Raw genomic sequence first — 21954 nt, 5'->3', positions numbered from 1 at the left:
GGGGTTGCTTTGCTGCCTCAGGACCAGGACATCTTGTTGTGCTTAGAGGAATAATGAATTATGGTGTTTGCTAAACAGCTGGAAATATAGGAAGATAACTAGCTACTAAGCGAAAAAGGTAGCCAGAATGCTAGCTATGTCACGAGACGTGGTGAAGTGGAAGGTGACCGGACCAGAACGGAGGCAGGAAAGGAGAACTCAATTGCTTAACGATCCATACGTTTTATTTAACAAAATAAAAGTCGCCCAATACTCCGGGACAAAACAGAACAATACAGAGTTCCTCCGGCACGAACTCAACAGGACAAGGCATAACAGACTAAAGCAGGACAAGGCATAACAGACCGGGATTGTGTATAATGAGCCAGCCCTCGCCAAACCCACAACCCAGCCTTAAATAGCAGACCAGCAATCAGCTGATCTGCCGCAGCTGAGTTCGGGGGCGCGGCAGACTGGTAGCCATGGCGACCGTGACAAGCTAAGAAAATTGACATTTTGTTTTGCACATCAATTGAAATTTAGTTTGTTGTATTTCCTGTAAAATAAACCAATAAAACGATGAATAAATATTCTTTTTTAGTACAAAACTTATTTGAATTTCTATAATAACAACTTATCATGTTACTACTATTTTGCTACTATGTTATTGCCGGATTATTTATTAAAAATAGGGTGGAATATACTCAGTCAACCAATAAAAACAAAATTTGACTAGAAAATCACAATGACCCTGCACTGGCGAGCCAACTTAGGAACGGGTCTGCGGGCAACTTAACTGTGAGCGTTGAAGACCCTTGGTATATATTATGTGCACTAAGAAGTTGAATACTGTATAAGACAATTTTTAGCCAAATTTGACGATAGTCAAATCTAAAATGTACTTTATTCCCCACAAACTTCTTGCCTGTGTTCCTAACAATGCGGCTACTTCCTTGCAGGTATGGCCTGAAAGTGGACATCTGGGCTGCAGGCGTAATCACTTACATTCTGCTGTGTGGCTTTCCTCCGTTCAATTGGTGCGTGCCAATTTGCTGCAATTAGTGTGATGTTACTTTTTTCTTTACAGGAACAATTTGGTTTATTTAACATTTTTCCGATGGGTAAGTTATGGATTTTAACACGTTTTACCAATTTTGGTGCTACGGCTGCAACTGACATTTTTTTTCTTAATTATTATTCATATTTTCTAATTTATATATTTTTCAATTTAGATTTGAATATTGAATAATCTAATTATGATTGTATTTTTAATTGTTTTATTTATCAAGTTTTTTTTAATTAAAGGTGGCGTATGTAGTATAAGGGGTCCACAAAAATATTTCCTCTATTAAGGATGTGTCTACAATTCACAACAGAGTTTAAAGAACCCTTATGCTTTATCTTCCATTGTGTGTACTTGTATTTTACTTTCATCAGAGGCGTGTTCAGGAGAGTGATCAGACATGTAGTCTCTTGTTAATCGCTTGCCGCGCACTGCTGAACGGTTGTAATCGCTCACTGTGATTGCCTTACTGATCCAAAATGGCCAACGACAGTACAATGGATTTCGTTCTACAGCTTGCTTTGAGCGAGTTGGCTGATATGAGCGACAGTTCGCATATTGACACAGTTAAGGTTATCCTAAATGCAGTGGAAGGGAGTGCATCTAACATTGTTCACAAACATTACCAGGCAATGTAAGACGATATATTACATCGCCAACAGCACTCGTCAGGGTGAGATCCTCCATCTTCTGCACTGTCGACGCCATGTTGGAAATCAAAGTGAGCGGTCTTTCTCCCGTGATTACTCGGGCACGCGAGCGCTCAATAATCACTGGCCGTTCAGAAGCTAGCGATAGCTCACGATAGCAATCACTCACTCTCCTGAACACGCCTCAGGCCTGTTTGGAGCAGAACCAACCCTCAAAAAGATGAAAAAAAGAATAGTTTATTCATGCGTGTCTATTAAATAAAGGCAGAACATGTGTTACTTTGCTGTCATCTCCTGGCTTAAAGTCATGATTGCCGCCTCAAGTTTTCAAATGACGCAGCCCATCTTTAAACATTCATCATTCTTCATACATATTTAATTTTATTTCGAAATGTTTTATCAATGTATTTTTTCTGTATTTGTATTTTTACTTGATTTGTATGTAATGTATTTTTTAAAATGTATTTTAAAATTTAATTATAAAAAATACATTTTATTTTAAATTATTTTATTTTTATTTTATTTTATCGATTTTAAATTAATTTGTGCATTGTGAAATTATTCGTTTTATTTGTAATTGTTTTATTTCATATTTGTAATTATTTTTTTTAGTCAAGTCAAGTCCAGTCAAGTCATTTTTATTTGTATAGCCCTAAATCACAGAGTCTCAAAGGGCTTCACACATTGTTACACTATATTACACAGACTATTTTCAACCGACAAGAAGTGTAGGTTATTCATATGCAATGGAGTAGAAGTGAGTTTTAAGTTTAGATTTAAACATTTCCACTTTTTAGTTTGATATGTACAGTGTTATTTCATTTTCTCATTTTTTTAAAAATTTACTTTAATATGGTCTTATTTTGTTTTTTTGTTTAACTGATGATTTTATTCGTAACTGACCAATCTGTAAATAAATGGTCAAACCATATACTTTAATTTCGGACACATATTTGTGTCGGCTCAAGTTGAGTTCCACTCTGCCGTGTCTATTTATTAATTTCTTTATCCATCCATCCATCCATCCATTATCTGCACCGCTTATGCTCAGTAGGGTCGCGGGGGTTCTGGAGGCCATCCCAGCTATCTTCGGGCAGTGGGAGGGACACCCTGAACTGGTAGCCAGCCAGTCGCAGGGCACACAGGGACAGACAATTTGCTAGCTCATTCATACCTAGGGACAATTTGGACCGGCCAATTTGAACTGGTAACCAGCCAGTCGCAGGGCACACAGGGACAGACAATTTGCTAGCTCATTCATACCTAGGGACAATTTGGACCGGCCAATTAACCTGATATGCATGTTTTTAGAATGTGGGAGGAAACCGGAGTGCCCGGAGGAAACCCACGGAAGCACGGGGAGAACATGCAAACCCCACACAGGAGGTTCGATCTCATGACCTCAGAACTGTGCTGCACACGCGCTAACCATTGCGCCGCCGTGCTGCCCCTCATTTCTTTATATGAATAAATAAATAAAAGAGAAGGGTGGGCGATATATGAAAAATACATCCAAGTTATGATTTTAGTTTTATCAAAATTATTTTTATATTTTTTGCAACAAATTTGAATGAATTAATATTGGGCATTACTGTATTGCAAATACTTTAGCAATGGCAGCTTAGCAGTCATGTAAATATGCTAGCATTAGCATAAGTATTTAAGGTCTTTAGATTAAGCCTCTCTTTTCTCAACTACCTGTAACGGCTAGCAGCGAGCTATGGCCTACAGCCAAGTGGCTAGAGAAGGAAATGGTGGGAAAAGTGGTAAATTATTAACCTTATTTGATTTTATATTCTTCTCATTTTGTAACTTTTGATAGCATGTTAGGGTAAATAACCTTCAACCTAACTTCCCTTCACTTTTTCTCCCTCAAGATATTTTCTAAAAGCAAACAAAATTGCCAAAATTGTCTTGTGCACAGTAACAATGAGGAGCAGGATAAACAATTCCAAGAGATCCTGAAAGCCAAGCTGGACTTCCCTTCGTCACACTGGGATGGTGTTTCCGACTCTGCCAAGGTAGCTGAAAACCCTGAAAACCTTTTCATAACTATCTTAGCTTTAAAGGGACAGTGTGTAATATTTAATGTCTCCAATTGGTACAAAAAAACGTTCATTCAGTTAAAAAAAATGATTTGAATACCTGACAATAATGCAGGAACGATCATGCCAATGTTCATTTTTGTAAAAGAAAAATCATAGGTGGACAAACTTGTATTTCTCTACATAGTCGATTGTTCTCAGCTCAGGGATGCTGCTGGAAATGTGAATTTCCCTTCGGGGATGAACAAAGTATCTATCTATCTATCTATCTATCTAGTGAAATCCATACCTAGTAGTCGCCGCCATGTTTGTCTGGCATTTAGCTGCTACACAGTGATCAATTGACACTGGTTTTCGTCTGCATTGGACAACAATTCCCTCAAGTGGTCAAATGTAACAAACTGCTGCTTTGATCGACTGCCAATTGAAAAGTCAACACTATCCTATTGTCTTCATTGACTACATTTTTTATAAAGCTTGTGAAGTTGAAAAGGTGTCGCCAAATAAAAAAAATGGAGTTCATCGCACAATAATTATAGCTTCAATTGTGATTGATTGGACAAGTGAAGTAAGAAAAGGTACACACTTAATAATTTGGGAATTAATCATTGAGTTAATCGCACAATAATGATGCTTTTAATTGTGATTGATCGCACAAATGCAGTTAATGAGGTCCTCGCCTAACAATTACAGAATTGCTCACTGAGTTAATCGCAAAATAATTATGGCTTTAATCGTGATTGATAGCACTAGTGCTGTAAGAACGTATATCATACCTGTTAACCTGTACGTTTTTGACGTACAAAGTACGTTAATATGCATTTTAAGACGTGTACGGCGTACAAGAAAATCGGTACGGAAAAACGCAAATTTGTCAACTATGGGTACAATCTAGGTATACACTGACTATGTCACGAGACGTGGTGGCGTGGAAGGTGACCGGACCAGAACGGAGGCAGGAGGCATGAAGGGAGAACTCAAATGCGTTGACGATCCATAGGTTTTATTTAATAAAATAAAAGTCGCCCAATACTCCGAGGCAAAACAGAACAATACAGAGTTCCTCCGGCACGAACTCAACAGGACAAGGCATAACAGACTAAAACAGGACAAGCATAACAGACCGGGATTGTGTATATAAGTAATGAACCAGCCCCCGCCAAACCCAAAATCCAGCCTTTAATAGCAGAACAGCAATCAGCTGATCTGCTTCAGCTTGAGTTCGGGGCGTGGCATACTGGTCGTCATGGCGACCGTGACAGAGCCCCCCTCTTAAGGGACAGCTCCCGAGGTCCCAAAAAAGAAAAAATCACTACCTCGCGCCCCGGAATGTTGACGATCGCGATTGGGGCAACCCTGCTCCCTCCTCCGAACACGCAGGAACGGGGAGAGGCAGGCGCCATCTGCGTCGGGCGGATCGGAATCGGCGCTCGGCAGGGGGGGTCTGGTGGCCAACTGGACAGGGGATGACAGACAGGCAGAACCGACGAGAACAGGACAGATAAACAGGACAGACGAGAACAGGACAGATAAACAGGACAGACGAGAACAGGACAGATAAACAGGACAGGCCGATGCAGAAGAGTCGCACTCAGGACAGGCCGATGCAGAAGAGTCGCACTCAGGACAGGCCGATGCAGAAGAGTCGCACTCAGGACAGGCCGATGCAGAAGAGTCGCACTCAGGACAGGCCGATGCAGAAGAGTCGCACTCAGGACAGGCCGATGCAGAAGAGTCGCACTCAGGACAGGCCGATGCAGAAGAGTCGCACTCAGGACAGGCCGATGCAGAAGAGTCGCACTCAGGTCAGGCCGATGCAGAAGAGTCGCACTCAGGTCAGGCCGATGCAGAAGAGTCGCACTCAGGTCAGGCCGATGCAGAAGAGTCGCACTCAGGTCAGGCCGATGCAGAAGAGTCGCACTCAGGTCAGGCCGATGCAGAAGAGTCGCACTCAGGTCAGGCCGATGCAGAAGAGTCGCACTCAGGACAGGCCGATGCAGAAGAGTCGCACTCAGGTCAGGCCGATGCAGAAGAGTCGCACTCAGGTCAGGCCGATGCAGAAGAGTCGCACTCTGGGGGTTCGGGTTCAGAAGAGTCGCACTCTGGGGGTTCGGGTTCAGAAGAGTCAGACTCAGGGGGTTCGGGTTCAGAGTGGCGATTCAGACAGGACAGGCGGAATCAGAACAGGCAAGACATGAGAGGGTCAAAATCAAAACAGACAAGACATGAGAGAGTCAAAATCAAAACAGACAAGACATGAGAGAGTCAAAATCAGAACAGACAAGACATAAGAGAGTCAAAATCAGAACAGACAAGACATAAGAGAGTCAAAATCAGAACAGACAAGACATGAGAGAGTCAAAATCAGAACAGACAAAACAGGAGGAGCGGAGTCGGACTGGCAGGCAGCGGAGTCGGAGTCGGCCCGACGGGCAGCAGAGTCGGAGTCGGCCCGACGGGCAGCAGAGTCGGAGTCGGGCTGGCACGCAGGGGAGACGGAATAGCAGGCAATCGGCACGGGAGTCGGGCAGGCAGGCATGAGAGTCGAACAGGCAGGCGTCAATTCTTCCCGGGACCCCATTCGAGGCACAGCAAGGGCCACGACGGGCGGGGCCGTGGTTCGAACGGGCAGGGAAGGCCAACTCAGTAGGCGCCTGCCGAACTGCGCTCTCCAGCTCTCCCCAAGTCGCGCTGGGATCGTTCGCTGAGTTCTATTTGTTGGCTGGTTCATTCTGTCACGCGACGTGGTGGCGTGGAAGGTGACCGGACCAGAACGGAGGCAGGAGGCATGAAGGGAGAACTCAAATGCGTTGACGATCCATAGGTTTTATTTAATAAAATAAAAGTCGCCCAATACTCCGAGGCAAAACAGAACAATACAGAGTTCCTCCGGCACGAACTCAACAGGACAAGGCATAACAGACTAAAACAGGACAAGCATAACAGACCGGGATTGTGTATATAAGTAATGAACCAGCCCCCGCCAAACCCAAAATCCAGCCTTTAATAGCAGAACAGCAATCAGCTGATCTGCTTCAGCTTGAGTTCGGGGCGTGGCATACTGGTCGTCATGGCGACCGTGACAGACTATCACGAAACGGCAAATCAATCAAGTCAAACGAGTTTGCTGCAGTAGCCTCTATCTCAGAACCTTTTTTTTTTGGTTGCAAACGAAGCGAGCGGTTTGATGCTACATGTGAACAAAGCGAAAGCAGAGCAGTTACAACATAGTTTTGAATTTTCTTTTGATACAATCATCAAGTCGCAATGGCCGAACCTAAATTAAAATGCCAAAAGTTAAATGGAAGAGGCAAGCATCACAAAGAGTGGGAGCAAATGTCAGGACGATACGAGGGATTGATACAAGCTTCGAAGAAAAGTGTGGAATATTCGTATTGTGTGCTTGCAAAAAAGAGGTGAAAGTGGCTGCCTGCGGTTTCTATGATTTAAAGACGCATTTTGATACAAAGAACCACGCCAAAACGTTAGTAAGAATATGTACAGAATGAAACACATGTACTATACAACATGTTAAACTACATAAAAAAAAACACGTTTAAAAAAAATATGTTGTACGATTATTTTGTATTTTGTAAGGGAAAATATGACAGTTTGTAAGGTTAAGGAGCCGTGGAGGTTGACAGGTATGGTAAATCGAGTTAAGTCAAGTCAAGTCAAATTTATTTATATAGCCCTTAATCACAAGAATGTCTCAAAGGACTGCACGGGATTACAATGACACAATTACCTGATCTTAAACCAACATGCGGGCAAAGGAACAACTCAAAAACCTCAGCGTGAGGAAAAGGAGAAACCTTGAGAAGGGACTTCACAAGTTGTATCCCCCTTCCAGGATGACCTGGGTGAATTACATTTAGCATTACAGTACACAAACATAGTAAACACTGGGTAACATGTTGAAAATTTGTCCGGAAAGTGCCTGACAGCAGCGACGCCCCCAGCCTGTAAACTAGTACAGAAAGTCTATGACGGCCATGACGCAGCTCCCATCTTTGCCAGCTGGTCAATGCAGGCGTTGACATGCTACAGGTCAAACGCTGGTCCACTGACTCATCTCAAATCGTCCTTCTCCTCCGTATCACCACCAGGCAGGCAGTCGGAAAAAGACAGGACAATACAGAATATGATGTGGGCATCAATCATAAGCTTTGGGATAGAAGTGTGTCTTAAGCCTTGATTTAAAAACTTTCATTGAGGTTGCAGATCTTATCTCCGGAGGCAGGGCATTCCATAGTACCGGGGCCCGGATGGAGAACGCTCTCAAGCCTGCAGACTTCTTGGCTCTCGGAGACACCAGTAGACCAGCATTTTCTGAGCACAGACTCAGTGCAGGAACATTGGGGGGAATCAAATCAGAGAGAAAAGAGGGTGCAAGTCCATGCAAACATTTATATGTTAAAAGAGAACCTTAAAGTCACATCTTAAGCTGACTGGGAGCCAGTGCAAGTTGGCTAATACAGGAGTAATATGCTCAAACTTTTTGGTCTTAGTCAAAAGTCTAGCTGCTGCATTCCGAACCAGCTGCAAACTTTTGATGCTCGACATCAGGAGACCAGAAAGCAATACATTACAGTAATCAAGCCGAAAAGTAATAAACGCATGAATCAAAACCTTTGCATGTCACGTGGCGTGGTGGCGTGGAAGGGGACCGGACCAGAACAGAGGCAGGAGGCATGAAGGGAGAACTCAAATGCGTTGACGATCCGTAAGTTTTATTTAATAAAATAAAAGTCGCCCAATACTCCGGGGCAAAACAGAACAATACAGAGTTCCTCCGGCACGAACTTAACGGGACATGGCATAACAGACTAAACAGGACAAGGCATAACAGACCGGGACTGTGAAGAATGAGTAGTAATGAACCCGCAACCGCAGAGCCCACCATGCAGCCTTAAATACAGACCCACCATTAGTGAAAATGCTTTCAGCTGTTGCCCAGGGGGCGGGGCAGACTGGTCACCAAGGCGACCGTGACAGAGCCCCCCTCTTAAGGGACAGCTCCCGAGGTCCCAAAAAAGAAAAAATTACAACCTCACGCCCCGGAATGGTTCGACGCTCACGATTGGGGCAACCCCGCTCCCTCCTCCGAACACGCAGGAACGGGGAGAGGCAGGCGCCATCTGCGTCGGGCGGATCGGAATCGGCGCTCGGCAGGGGGGGGTCCGGCGGGCAAGCTGGACAGGGGATAACAGACAGGCAGAACCGACGAGAACAGGACAGGCAAAATCAGAGCAGAATCAGAACAGGTAAACAGGACAGGCAAAATCAGAACAGGTAAACAGGACAGGCCTCTACAGAAGAGTCGCACTCAGGTCAGGCCTCTACAGAAGAGTCGCACTCAGGTCAGGCCTCTACAGAAGAGTCGCACTCAGGTCAGGCCGATGCAGAAGAGTCGCACTCAGGGGGTTCAGATTCAGAAGAGTCGCACTCAGGGGGTTCAGATTCAGAAGAGTCGCACTCAGGGGGTTCAGATTCAGAAGAGTCGCACTCAGGGGGTTCAGATTCAGAAGAGTCGCACTCAGGGGGTTCAGATTCAGAAGAGTCGCACTCAGGGGGTTCAGATTCAGAAGAGTCAGACTCAGGGGGGATCAGATTCAGAAGAGTCAGACTCAGGGGGGATCAGATTCAGAAGAGTCAGACTCAGGGGGGATCAGATTCAGAAGAGTCAGACTCAGGGGGGAACAGATTCAGAACAGACAAGACAGGACAGGAAAGACTGAACAAAATCAGTACAGGGGGAGTCGAACAGGCAGGCATGGGAGTCGAACAGGCAGGCATGGGAGTCGAACAGGCAGGCATGGGAGTCGAACAGGCAGGCATGGGAGTCGAACAGGCAGGCTTGGGAGTCGGAGTCGGCCCGACGGGCAGCGGAGTCGGAGTCGGCCCGACGGGCAGCGGAGTCGGAGTCGGACTTGCACGCAGGGGAGAGGGAATACCAGGCAATCGGCACGGGAGTCGGGCAGGCAGGCGTCAATTCTTCCTGGGACCCCATTCGAGGCACAGCAAGGGCCACGACGGGCGGGGCCGTGGTTCGAACGGGCAGGGAAGGCCAACTCAGTAGGCGCCTGCCAAACTGCGCACTCCAGCTCTCCCAAAGTCGCGCTGGGATCGTTCGCTGAGTTCAATTGTTGGCGGGTTCATTCTGTCACGTGGCGTGGTGGCGTGGAAGGGGACCGGACCAGAACAGAGGCAGGAGGCATGAAGGGAGAACTCAAATGCGTTGACGATCCGTAAGTTTTATTTAATAAAATAAAAGTCGCCCAATACTCCGGGGCAAAACAGAACAATACAGAGTTCCTCCGGCACGAACTTAACGGGACATGGCATAACAGACTAAAACAGGACAAGGCATAACAGACTAAACAGGACAAGGCATAACAGACCGGGACTGTGAAGAATGAGTAGTAATGAACCCGCAACCGCAGAGCCCACCATGCAGCCTTAAATACAGACCCACCATTAGTGAAAATGCTTTCAGCTGTTGCCCAGGGGGCGGGGCAGACTGGTCACCAAGGCGACCGTGACATTGCATCTGATTGGGACGGCATCAAACGAATCTTTGCAATATTACGGAGGTGGTAGAAAAGTATTCTAGTAATTTTTTCATGTGTGACTGAAATGACATTACGATCAAATATAACACCTACATTTTTGACCAAGTCACTATGGGTGATTTTACATTTGTCTAGGTCCAGGGTAGTGATTGAAAACAACTCACGACAGTGAGCTGAACCAATTTTCAACATTTCAGTTTTTTCTGGATTAAGGCACAAAAAACTAAGTGACATCCATCTTTGAATCTCATTAAGGCAAGGCTCCAGATTTCTACAACTTAACACCAGTTGTCTCCAGTGGCACATACAGTTGAGTGTCATCTGCATAGCAATGGAAACTAATATTATACTTGCGTATAATGTCACCAAGCGGGATCATATAAATACTAAGAAGAAGGGGGCCAAGTACAGATCCCTGTGGAACACCACAGGAGACATTAAATTGTTTAGAGGTCAGATTGCCACAGTTAACACATTGCATCCTGTATGACAGGTAGGACCTAAACCATGAGAGTAAAGTTCCTGAGATACCTAGGCATTACAGACGAACAAGTAATATGTTGTGGTCGACAGTTAGAGGTAAGATCGGGCCAAAAAAAAGCACCCGAGCCCGACGCAGGCCCGAGGGGTATTAAACCCGACCCGGACCGAGCCCGACTAATTAACTGGATTTGCTGGCCCGGCTCGAAAGGGGCCCGAAATTACATATTTTATTTATAAGGAGGGGTGATTTATGATAACAAATTAAACTCTGCCTTTTGTTACAACATCTAGGCCTAAGTTAAATAAAACTGTATAAACATTTACATCTTTTATATTTCTGTGTCTGCACTGCAGATGTTACATTAAGCGACAATCTGTCATTGACGTTTTTTTTTTTTTGAGGTAGCGAAAACATTTAAGGGCGTCCGTCATTTTGACGACTTGATCATTGGGCCATAATCCACAGCAGCAGTAGTTGTACGTCCTTAAGATTTTAGCGCAGCACTTTCATTGAGGGGGTGTTGACGTGTTGTGCCCTTTTCCGACTCCTATGCAAATTCCCCCCCCCCCCGATCGTATTCTATATAAAACGCTTATTAAAACAATAAAGCGAGCTAATTATAATAATTGGGAGATCCTAGTCTATATAACGCGTTTATTTAAACAATAAAGCGTGATTTTATTCTGCAAATTGCGTTTTTTAACGCGGATGAAAATGTCACCAACGTCAATGTACGCTTCCGACAAAAGCGATCGTATTCTATATAAAACGCTTATTAAAACAATAAAGCGAGCTAATTATAACAATTGGGAGATCCTAGTCTATATAACGCGTTTATTTAAACAATAAAGCGCGATCGTATTCTACAAATTGCGTTTTTTAACGCGGATGAAAATGTCACCAACGTCAATGTACGCTTCCGACAAAAGCGATCGTATTCTATATAATACGCTTTAAAACAAAATAAAGCGAGCTAATTATAATAATTGGGAGATTCTAGTCTATATAACGCGTTTATTTAAACAATAAAGCGCGATCGTATTTTACAAAATGCGTTTGTTAATGCGGATGGAAAAGTCACCAACGTCACTGTACGCTATGATTTCCGCAATCACAACTAATTGTACACAAATAATATTTATTTGATTTACTATAATATCCGTATGTAATGTCTTTTTTATTGTGAATGAAACCCTGGTTGCATTGGATCCCGCGGTGTAAACAAATTGTTGTTTTTTTAAGAGGACAGCATTCACGTCACGTCACGTGCACAGAGCATGCTCTGGCTCCGTTAAAAGCAATTACAGCTCCTTCTCCGTTTTATCCAAATTATTTATTTTATAACAAGTATTCCTTGGTCTAGTATCCATACATAGTTTAAGTATATATTTAATGAACATATATTTATAATTATTATATTAATTAAAAAAAAAAAAAAAAAAGCAGGACCGAACCCGACCCGACCCGACCGTATGACTGACATTTCAGGCCCGACCCGGCCCGAAATTGCCTCGGGTTCGGGTTCGGGCTCGGGCCATAAATCTTCGGTCTATCGACAGTATCAACAGCAGCACTGAGATCCAGCAGCAATAACATTGATGAGGCACTGGAATCTATTGCTAAAAGGAGATCATTGGTTACTTTATAGCCAGGGCTGTCTCAGTAGAGTGATTTGCCCTAAATGCTGACTGGACAGTTTCAAAGAGGTTATTTTCTGACATGAAGTCATTTAACTGCTGTGCAGCGACCTTTTCAAGTAATTTTGCAAAAAATGGCAGATTTGACACTGGCCTATAATTACCTAGGCTTACTGGGTCAAGGTTAAGTTGCTTAAGCGTGGGTTTAATGACGGCAGACTTGAAGGCGACAGGAACAATACCCGAGGATAGCGATATAATAATAATATTTAAAACTGATGGTCCTAAGATCCCTTTCTGAACAACCGCCGACACATTCCTTACCTAACACCTCCACATCTTTGAGATAGGAGGAGGTTACAGAGCGTTCTTTTAAAATTTCATTCCTGATTAGTTGAATCTTTTTATTAAAAAAATTATCTAATGTCATTAGCAGAATAAGTAGAACTGTTTGGATTAAGTTGTTGTCTGGTAAGTTTCGCCATTGTGTCAAACACATAATTATGTAGCTAATTATGATGATTCGCAAAAAGTGATCTTGACACAAGCTTTCATGTTTAATTGCAATAAGGACTTAATCCAACAATACATCTTGAGTAAATTGTGTTTAATTGCATTGACTATCCCTGCGACCCTGTATTTAATCGGGATGATTTGCAAAAGTGCTGCAAAATGAAAAAAGATTATTTATTTGCCTAATATTTACACACTAATCCATGATTAAATGCTACAATGGACTTAAACAATACATCTTCAGTTAATTGTGTTTGATTGCGTTGACTATCCCCACGACACTACTGATGATAAACGGTGCAGATAAGGGATGAATGGATGAAATGAAATGAAATGATCTGCATTTATATAGCGCTTTTCAAGTCAATGACTTCCCAAAGCGCTTTACATTGTGCTTCACATTTCCCAATAGCGGCCGTGATCTGTGCAGCCATGTAAGGCGCTAACCTGCTTATTGGGGGGAATCGGGGGTTCAATGTCTTACCCAAGGACACTTCGACAAATAACACGGACAAGCCGGGATTCGAACTGGGATCCCTTAATCCTAAGACGATCGCTCTACCTCCTGAGCTACTGCCGCCCAATGGATGGATGCATTGACCAATTTTGATAAAGCTGATGAAACTAAAATAGATATTAAGTTAACTGCACAAATCTCTGCAATTAATCATTAAGATTGGCTACAAGGGCTCTCAAATGATACAATGTAGCTAATTGCACAATAAATCATTAGTTCGTGCCACTGAACAGAAATTGAGTAAATTGAGTAAATTGCACAAACTCTGCAACTAATGTAATAACTAATGTACTTTTTATTATGCCTATAAATCTAAAGTGCAGCAAAAGTTAATACAATTTGTGATCATTACACAATAATTTTGGCTTCTAACGTGATTAATTGTCAAGAACCAGAACAGGATTAGGACCCGACAGGAAATACCAACAGGAAACAGGAGCGAGTCAGAACCCACGTCTTGCAGGGCAGAGGTTCGTTGACGGAATGACCAAAGGAAAAATGAGAGCACTGAGCTTAAAAAGACGGAAAGCCAATTTGTTAATGAGCCGCAGCTGGCGCCACATGGGCAGGGCCAATTGGGCGCCATGGCAACCGTGATATTAAATGCTAAGGTGCGGTGAAACAAATTTACTTCATTTTCTTTTTGCAGGCTCTCATTAGCGGCATGCTACAAGTGGATGTGGAAAAAAGGTTGTCGGCGGCGCAGGTGCTGCAGCACCCTTGGGTTAACGTAAGTGCACTTCCATAATGTCAACTTTTCTGGTGTGTTGGACTTTTACCGATTGTTTCATTTCGCAGGAGGACGAAGTGTCGGAAAACCAACAGCTGCTACCGATTGCACGTCGGATTAAGAAAAACTTTAACATGGGACCTAAAGGCAGTAGCTCTACAGCTGGCGTCATGGTCATCACTGTAAGCATACAAACCCCTCATTTATCAGAAAACAAAAATGACATTATTGTATCACACCAACCTGCATAGTCCCAACAAAGCACACGGGATTCTGAACTGAATGGAGGGAAAGGGATTTGTGGGAGGAAGTTCAGTCAATAGCATCATTTTCATGATGACCTTAGGCAAAGCCAATAGCAGACCAGCAACTATTCCTACCCCGAACAATAGCCGACAGCACTTTGGAGACCTTATTTGTCGTAGGTATTAACACCAAAAAGTATGAATTTTAGGTTTCTGGCATTCAAAATAATTTGTTGTTGAAGTCATATAGTGGAGAAATGACGTCATGAGAGGGCAAAAAAACCCATCCATCCATTATCTGCACCGCTTATCCTCAGTAGGGCCGCGGTGGTGCTGGAGCCCATCCCAGCCATTTTCAGGCAGTGGGCAGGGGACACCCTGAACTGGTTGCCAGCCGGTCGCAGGGCACACAGAGACGGCCAACTCGCTCGCTCATTCACACCTAGGGACAATTTGGACCGGCCAATTAACCTGACATGCATGTTTTTGGAATGTGGGAGGAAACCGGAGTGCCTGGGGGAAACCCACGCAAGCACGGGGAGACCATCCAAACTCCGCACAGGAAGGTTGGTATCTGGATAAAGTGAAAATAGTGCAAGGTAGGGACACTATAACCTATGAGTCTACCATATATTTGTTACGCCAAACTACCTGCGAGGCTAGCAATCTTTTTTTCTTCGGCATTTCCATAAGATTACAATTTAGCTTTCCAATTAGTCCAGTGGTGAGCAAACTACAGCCCGCGGGCCACATGCGGCCCTTGATGCATTTTCATCCGAGCAGCCAAAGCGAAAATGGTTAAAATATGATCAAGTTAGGTCAAGTCACATTTATTTGTATAGCCCTTGATCACAAGATGTCTCAAAGGACTACAAAGGTTACAATTACACCATCCCTTGATCTTAAACCAACATCCGGACAAGGAAAAACTCAAAACCTCAACACGAGGAAAGTAAGAAACCTTAAGAAGGGGCCTCACGATGAGAAGTACTTTTAATAAAACATGTTTTTAGGTGCCAATATTGTCCCTTTGTGTGTCTGCAATTAAATATCCAATTTAGTGCTTTAAAAAGGGAACTATTATATGGCTTTTCTAAAAATAAAAAATAAAATATGAATACTACAAAAATAACTACAGTTATATAACAAAATATTGAAAGAATTAAAAACCTACTTTGTAAATACTACAAAAGACTTCTACAGTAATACTATAAGAAAAAATACTATAGAAATATTATGATGAAAATACTATGATAAAAAATACTACAACAGAAATACTACAAAAATACAACTACAGTATTATTACAAAATATTGAAATTATACTAAAAAAATACTACTATGGAAATACTACAAAATACTACGACAACAATACTATCATGGAAAATACTCGTCATGATTTGTCAATTGCCCTCACCTGCGCTGACTCTTTCAGTCCCAGCTGCCTCTCGTTTGCTAATTAGTCCTCATCCTATTTAAGCACGTCATTTTCGTTCACTCCTGGTCAGCCCGTCAGCGAACCTCCGCACAAAACAAGCCAAGCATTTTTGACTCTAGATCCCGACCCTTCCTGACTTGTTTCGGTATCCTGCTCGATTTTGTCCCCTGTTTCCTGTATCGATCCCCTGTCCCTGGCTTCCAGATTTTCTCCGGGTTACCTGACTTTTTCCGATCTCCGACCTTGCTCTGTCTCCTGTCCTGGCTGCCCAAATTGTTCCGATCTCTGACCACACTCCGTCTCCCGTCCCGGCTGCCCGAATTCTCCCGATCTCCGACCACGCTCGGTCTCCCGTCCCGGCTACCCGACTTGTTCCAATATCCGACCACGCTCCGTGTCTACTGTCCCGGCTGCCTGACTTGCTTCTGATCCCTAACCACGCTTCATTTGCGAGGGTTTCCCGCTCCTCCTGCCCAACGAGCACCAGATTGCGGTCTTTTTCCTCTTGCCCTGACTTCCTCGATCCCTCAATAAAACATTGTATGAAACGTTACGCATTTGGGTCCATTTCTTGTACCGGTCGTGACAATACTACTGCGGAAATATGAAATACCATCAAATACTACTGCAACAATATTGCAACAAAAATACAACTACAGTAATATTACAAAATACTAAAAAAGTACTACTAAAGAAACAGTACAAAAATAATTCTAAAGAAATACTACTAAAACAGTACAAAAATAATTCTACAGAAATATTACAAAACAAACTCAGTAATACTAGAATAAAAAATACTACTACAAAATGTCATTACAGAAATATTATTTCAGAAATACTACAGCAATACTACAAAATAATACAGATATACTACAAATAAAACATACTATTAAAAAAAACTAATACTATAAAACTATCAAAGTATCAAATGTACTGCTTACCTCAGGGAGGTAATTATTTTATTTATTTGCTTTAATCGTGAACGTTTTAGAACCAATTTAATGAAACTATTCTGTTTGAAAACAAAAGTAAAAAGAATTATAACATGTAGATGTCTGCATATATATTTTTTCACAAAAAAAAAGACCTGTCTACAGAAGTGGCCACTTGGCCACAGGTTTTTTTAGGCCAATGTGGTCCCTGACTCCAAATTAGTTATATCTAGTGTAAGATGGAATTGCATCTTTTTGCGCAAAAATAATTTTGCTCACGAGCCATGTATGGCTCTGTTCATCAAATGGCTTGGTTCAGTCCAATATAATTGACACAATTTAACTACAGTTTACAGCACATGTGTTAAACAGGCGGCCCGCGGGCCAAATCAGGCCCGCTAAGGGATTGAATCTGGCCTGCGAGACAACACTCAGAGAAGCGCAAGAGAAAAACAAGCTGCAGGTTAAAATATGTCAACTTGATGTTGCCAAAGCCAAGTGCCTCTCACAAAGACACTGTACTTGTATTTATTTCTCTCTCTCTCTCTCTCTCTCTCTCTCTCTCTCTCTCTCTCTCTCTCTCTCTCTCTCTTTCTCTATCTTTCTCTCTCTCTCTCTCTCTCTCTCTCTATCTCTCTCTCTCTCTCTATCTCTCTCTCTCTCTCTCTCTCTCTCTCTCTCTCTCTTGATGTTGCGCGTTATATAGACTAGGATCTCCCAATTATTATAATTAGCTCGCTTTATAGTTTTAATAAGCGTTTTATATAGAATACGTTCGCTTTCGTTGGGAACGCAGGAGAATGCGCGTTCACGCGAGGGGGGGAGATTCTACCGTCAAATTACGTTCACAACAACATCAATGACGGAACGGTTTAATCTGTATTACATTTCCAACAAATGCAAAATGAGGAGGTTTTGATTGTATATTCGCCATTATATTCCTTACTTAAATGTGAGATAGGACGATGTAAACGTGGTTGAAGTAGCGGGGGAACGCTAATCTTGGAACCGGACTGTAGAATAACATAATAGAAAAAATCACAGTCTCGTGAGGAACAAGATTTCAAGCTATGGCATCATTTTAATTTTATTATCGTGAAAAGAAATGTTAAGTTGTAAAAATGGATTAAGACGAAGTTGTTACGTTGACGGAGAGGGGGGTGGAGCTTAAGGATTTTGAGTCTACCTGCTTTTCTCATTGTTCATTATCGATCAGAATCATAATGTGTATTAAGGCTTAACAGCTAGGATTCGTAACCTCAGCCAAAAGGGGTTTTGGGGTTTTTAAGGGTTATTGATCTATCTTCGTTATTCATTATCCATTATCCGTTTTCGGTCAGTTCATAATACGCTTAAAAGCCTAGGAGCTGGGACACTTACTCTCAGCCAATAGGCCAAGCTAAGGTCCCAGCCCTTAAGCCTTGCTGCGATCATTGCGAATGCACCGTTCCCGGAGGTATTGCAATCTCAGCCAAAAGGGGTTTTGGGGTGTTTAAGGGTTATTGATCTATTTTCGTTATTCATTAAGGCCAAGTTAAGGTCCTAGCTATAAAGCCTTGCTGCGGTTATGATGGATGCACCGAATGATTTATTCGAAATGAAGAGAAACTACTCTGACGGTGGTTCCATGTTCACCCCTTTGACGTCACGAGCACGCTCGGCATTTGCGCTGTTTATACGCAGAGAAAGGCGTTTGACTGTCACATGCGTAACACGCTAATTTCACGTAATAACACCGCGATACAGGCACAGAACATGCTATTACCATGCTCCACCCACGATTACCCGCTGAAATTTCCCGTCCTACCCAAGTGTAACTGCGCCCTGGCCGCGACCATAGCACGTCATTTCCGCGTCATTAACTCGTGTTGACCACGTGTGCGGCACGCATTTTAAACACGTGCTCAAACTTTTGAGCTGCTCAAAAGTTTTGAACGCGCCCAACCATGTGAAAATTTGCGACCGCGAGTAAAGCACAGCTCTATCTCGTCTATATTGCGGGCTCAAAACGTCCTGTGGCACCCCAGCGGCATCTGCTTCACGACCAGATATTTCTGGCCGTGTTTAAGCCTCACTACGCTCGTTTAAGGCTGCCTACCCGCGCTCTGAAGAATTGAGTAGGACAAAAGTATTTTGCGTTGCTACCCGCGCGCGGATTCCCGAACTCGAGTTAAGCACAGCTTTATAACGTTTCAAAGGCGAGCTCAATACTTCCAATATCGTCCGCCTCTTGGGCAGAAATTTCTGGCCGTCATTCAGCCGCAAATGTCTGTGTGACCGGGCCCTTACTCTCTTTCTTTTCCACCCCTTTTCTCCCACTCTGTCGTTGTCTCTTTCACTCTCTGTGTCTCTCTTTTTTTCCTCCTTTGATGCTCTTTGTCTCTTTCTCTCTGTGTCTTTTAATCTCTTTTGCTTTAACTTCCTTTTTTCTTTTTCTCTTTTTTCACTTTCTCTCTTCATACCCTTTGCGCTTTCTTTTCCTTTCTCCCCTTCTGTCTTTCTATTTATCTTTGGATTTCTTTCTTCCTCTACCTTTCTTTTCCCTCTCTCTCACAAATTTGTATCTTTTGTTTCTCACGCTCTTTCCCTCTCTGTCTTTTTCTCTCTTTGTCCCACCCTCTCTCCTTTTCCCTCTTTCTCTTATTTCTTTATCTCTTTTTCGTTCTCTTTAATCTACTAGTCCGACCCAGACCGAACGTTTGTTCTATTGTGTGGCCCCGAGTTAAAATGAGTTTGACACCCCTAGTTTATAGTCCGGGTGTCACACCAAAATACCCCATTTTGGCAGTAGGTCGCTAAAAAAACCCTTTAAATAGAATCTCATTTAAATATGTATGTTAACTGTTGAGATACTTTATGAAAAAATCCCACTAATCAAACTGTAAATAAATAAAACATAACAACAAACCACTCAGAGCAATTTGATTGTGTGAGCTAATCTCCGCACACAGGGATGGCGCTCCCTTCTCTCGCACGACGGTACATTATCGTTTGCATTATTTTGTGACACTTTTATAAAAGAACTTTGCTTGCTCAAAATGATCTTTAACACTCTTAAATAACTGAGAGTGTTGGGTTAATTTTAAGTGGTGTAATTATTTTGATATGGGACAGGCTCAGGCATTATTATTGATTCCTAGATTTTATCAAATCATCAAATGACAAACAGTAAAATAAAAATATGCTGAAAAATTAGCTTTCGTTTGGAGAGCGGGTTTGGTGGTTTTCTTGAATTTTGTCTTTAGATATATGATAAGGCTCTTTCAAAAAAATGTTTTTAAATAGTTTTGCTTTTATGGCTATTAAGGTCAAAATGTTCCCAAACCTTAAAATGTTCCTGATGTTTGTTTTCTGTCGTCAGAACACTCCATTGGACAAAGAGAAGCAAGTTTTCCTCCAACGACAGGAGCAACCCGGTGCTAACATCCTGCCGGTGGACTTTCCGCACGGCGCTCGCTCTTCAATTTTGTCTTCCAACTTGGTCAAGTCGCCCGTCGACTTCACGTCCGAATCCGACGGTTATTCGCCCGGATCGGGTGACACCGTGCGATCGCCCTTGTCTCTATTCTGAAGAATTTGCCTTCCTAAAAAAACATTACTCCAGGATCTTTTTCTTTTATTTATGTCATTGAATGTATTAAACTCCATCGTTAGCCTTATGCTACAGACACCACGAAAGCTAAATCTCACATTGCATTGTAAGTTTCTTGCGAGAATAAACACAATTTGGTTAAATGTTTTATGAAAAAAATACATATACAAATACAAATGATTGTAGCAATTTTGCAATTATGTTACTGAATATTATTGCACCATGTTTTATGATTGTAAAGATTATTTATACTCACATTTTACCGTCATTCCACATCTTTCAACACACAACAGATACTTAAATAAATACTAAGCCCTTGGCAGAAATTGCTGACATATTTTACTATCCATCTATCTACATAAATAAGTGTCTACTATAAATAAGAATGCACATATTTGCTGTGTTACTCGAGTAACAAGCTAAAATATACCAACCAAATATTCACAGAAAATGGCTTGTTTTATCTTACATTGTATTTCCAACAGAAAATAAGAGAAGTAATACTTAATGGATTACTGTAGATATAAGATACAGTTGTAATTAGATATTGCCCGATCGGCAGAAAAGGTATTTTTTTACGATATAGAGGATATTTTTTCATAATTCATGTGGCAGCAAAATCACACAGAAACATTTCAACATTCTATAATTATTAGTTTCTTGTTTTATTCAGGATGATAAATGACAACAAGAAAAAATAAATCGAATATAATTTAAAAAGACTAAGGATTTGATGATAATTTTACTATATTCTACTGTTTTGTTGTTGTAATAAGCACGTTTAAAATGTTTTCCTCTTTTACTGGAGAAAAAACACAAGTTAATCACACAATAACATGTAGTATAATTAATCATAATTAACTACAGATGTACTGTGCAACTGACTTTTGTATTCACTTGACAGCACTTGTAGCTATTAATCATGTTTAACTGTCTTGACTATGCACCTACAGTATAATTTTTGTTAAGGTGGCTTCAAACAGATTAAAAATAAGGTGTTTAACATAATAATTCTGTAATTATCGTGATTAGAACCATAACAAATAATTTGGAAATATGTATCTAAAAGACTTAATAAAAAAATGGAACCTGGGGCCCCAAGCAGTGCCGTGTCGGGCAGGGCCTTACTGTCGTTTGCGGCTGATTTTTTTGTAGTCAACATAAAATAAAAAGAAAGAAAAACACAAAAAAAAACAAAAAGGCGCTGAACAATGAACTTGCTAAAGGGCATAAGTCTCAACGCTCCTAAGTCCAGCTGACAAGCGTGACACAAACAGGCACCATTTGCAAAAACTGCAGGCGATCACATCATTTACAAGTCCACACCATTACCTGAAAAACTTCAAATGTTTGTGCTTAACTTTTATTTCAAAGTTAAACTTTTAGAGAAGAATTTTGGAGTATTTATTGGCGAGCCTGACTCTACCTTGTGGACACAAGTGGTAGTGTTGTGCATGTCATCATTTTCGAGAGTGTACCAATATCCACTAATTTACCTACTATATTTCAGGGTCACCAACCTTTTTCAAACTGCAGGCTACTTTTTGTTACTAATT

General features: G+C 42.0%; 1 protein-coding gene across 3 annotated transcripts in view; it reads left to right on the top strand.

The window, feature by feature from the left end:
* The window catches only part of dclk1b (doublecortin-like kinase 1b), a 76070-nt gene extending 54540 nt beyond the window's left edge, over positions 1 to 21530 (top strand). For 2 of the 3 annotated variants that reach the window (XM_088346505.1, XM_088346503.1), the window contains 5 exons: positions 939 to 1016; positions 3617 to 3713; positions 14113 to 14193; positions 14262 to 14375; positions 20168 to 21530. In XM_088346505.1, the coding sequence (XP_088202631.1) occupies positions 939 to 1016; positions 3617 to 3713; positions 14113 to 14193; positions 14262 to 14375; positions 20168 to 20377 (580 nt within the window). In that variant the 3' untranslated portion in view covers positions 20378 to 21530. The remainder of the gene's footprint in view (positions 1 to 938; positions 1017 to 3616; positions 3714 to 14112; positions 14194 to 14261; positions 14376 to 20167) is intronic. The other variant, XM_088346504.1, reaches the window with a different exon arrangement.
* The last annotated feature ends 424 nt before the right edge of the window (positions 21531 to 21954 follow it).

Source organism: Urocampus carinirostris, chromosome 10, assembly GCF_059441175.1.
Source record: "Urocampus carinirostris isolate Australia breed hairy pipefish chromosome 10, RoL_Ucar_1.0, whole genome shotgun sequence".
NCBI lineage: Eukaryota > Metazoa > Chordata > Actinopteri > Syngnathiformes > Syngnathidae > Urocampus > Urocampus carinirostris.
This window is presented reverse-complemented; position numbering and strand designations above follow the sequence as displayed.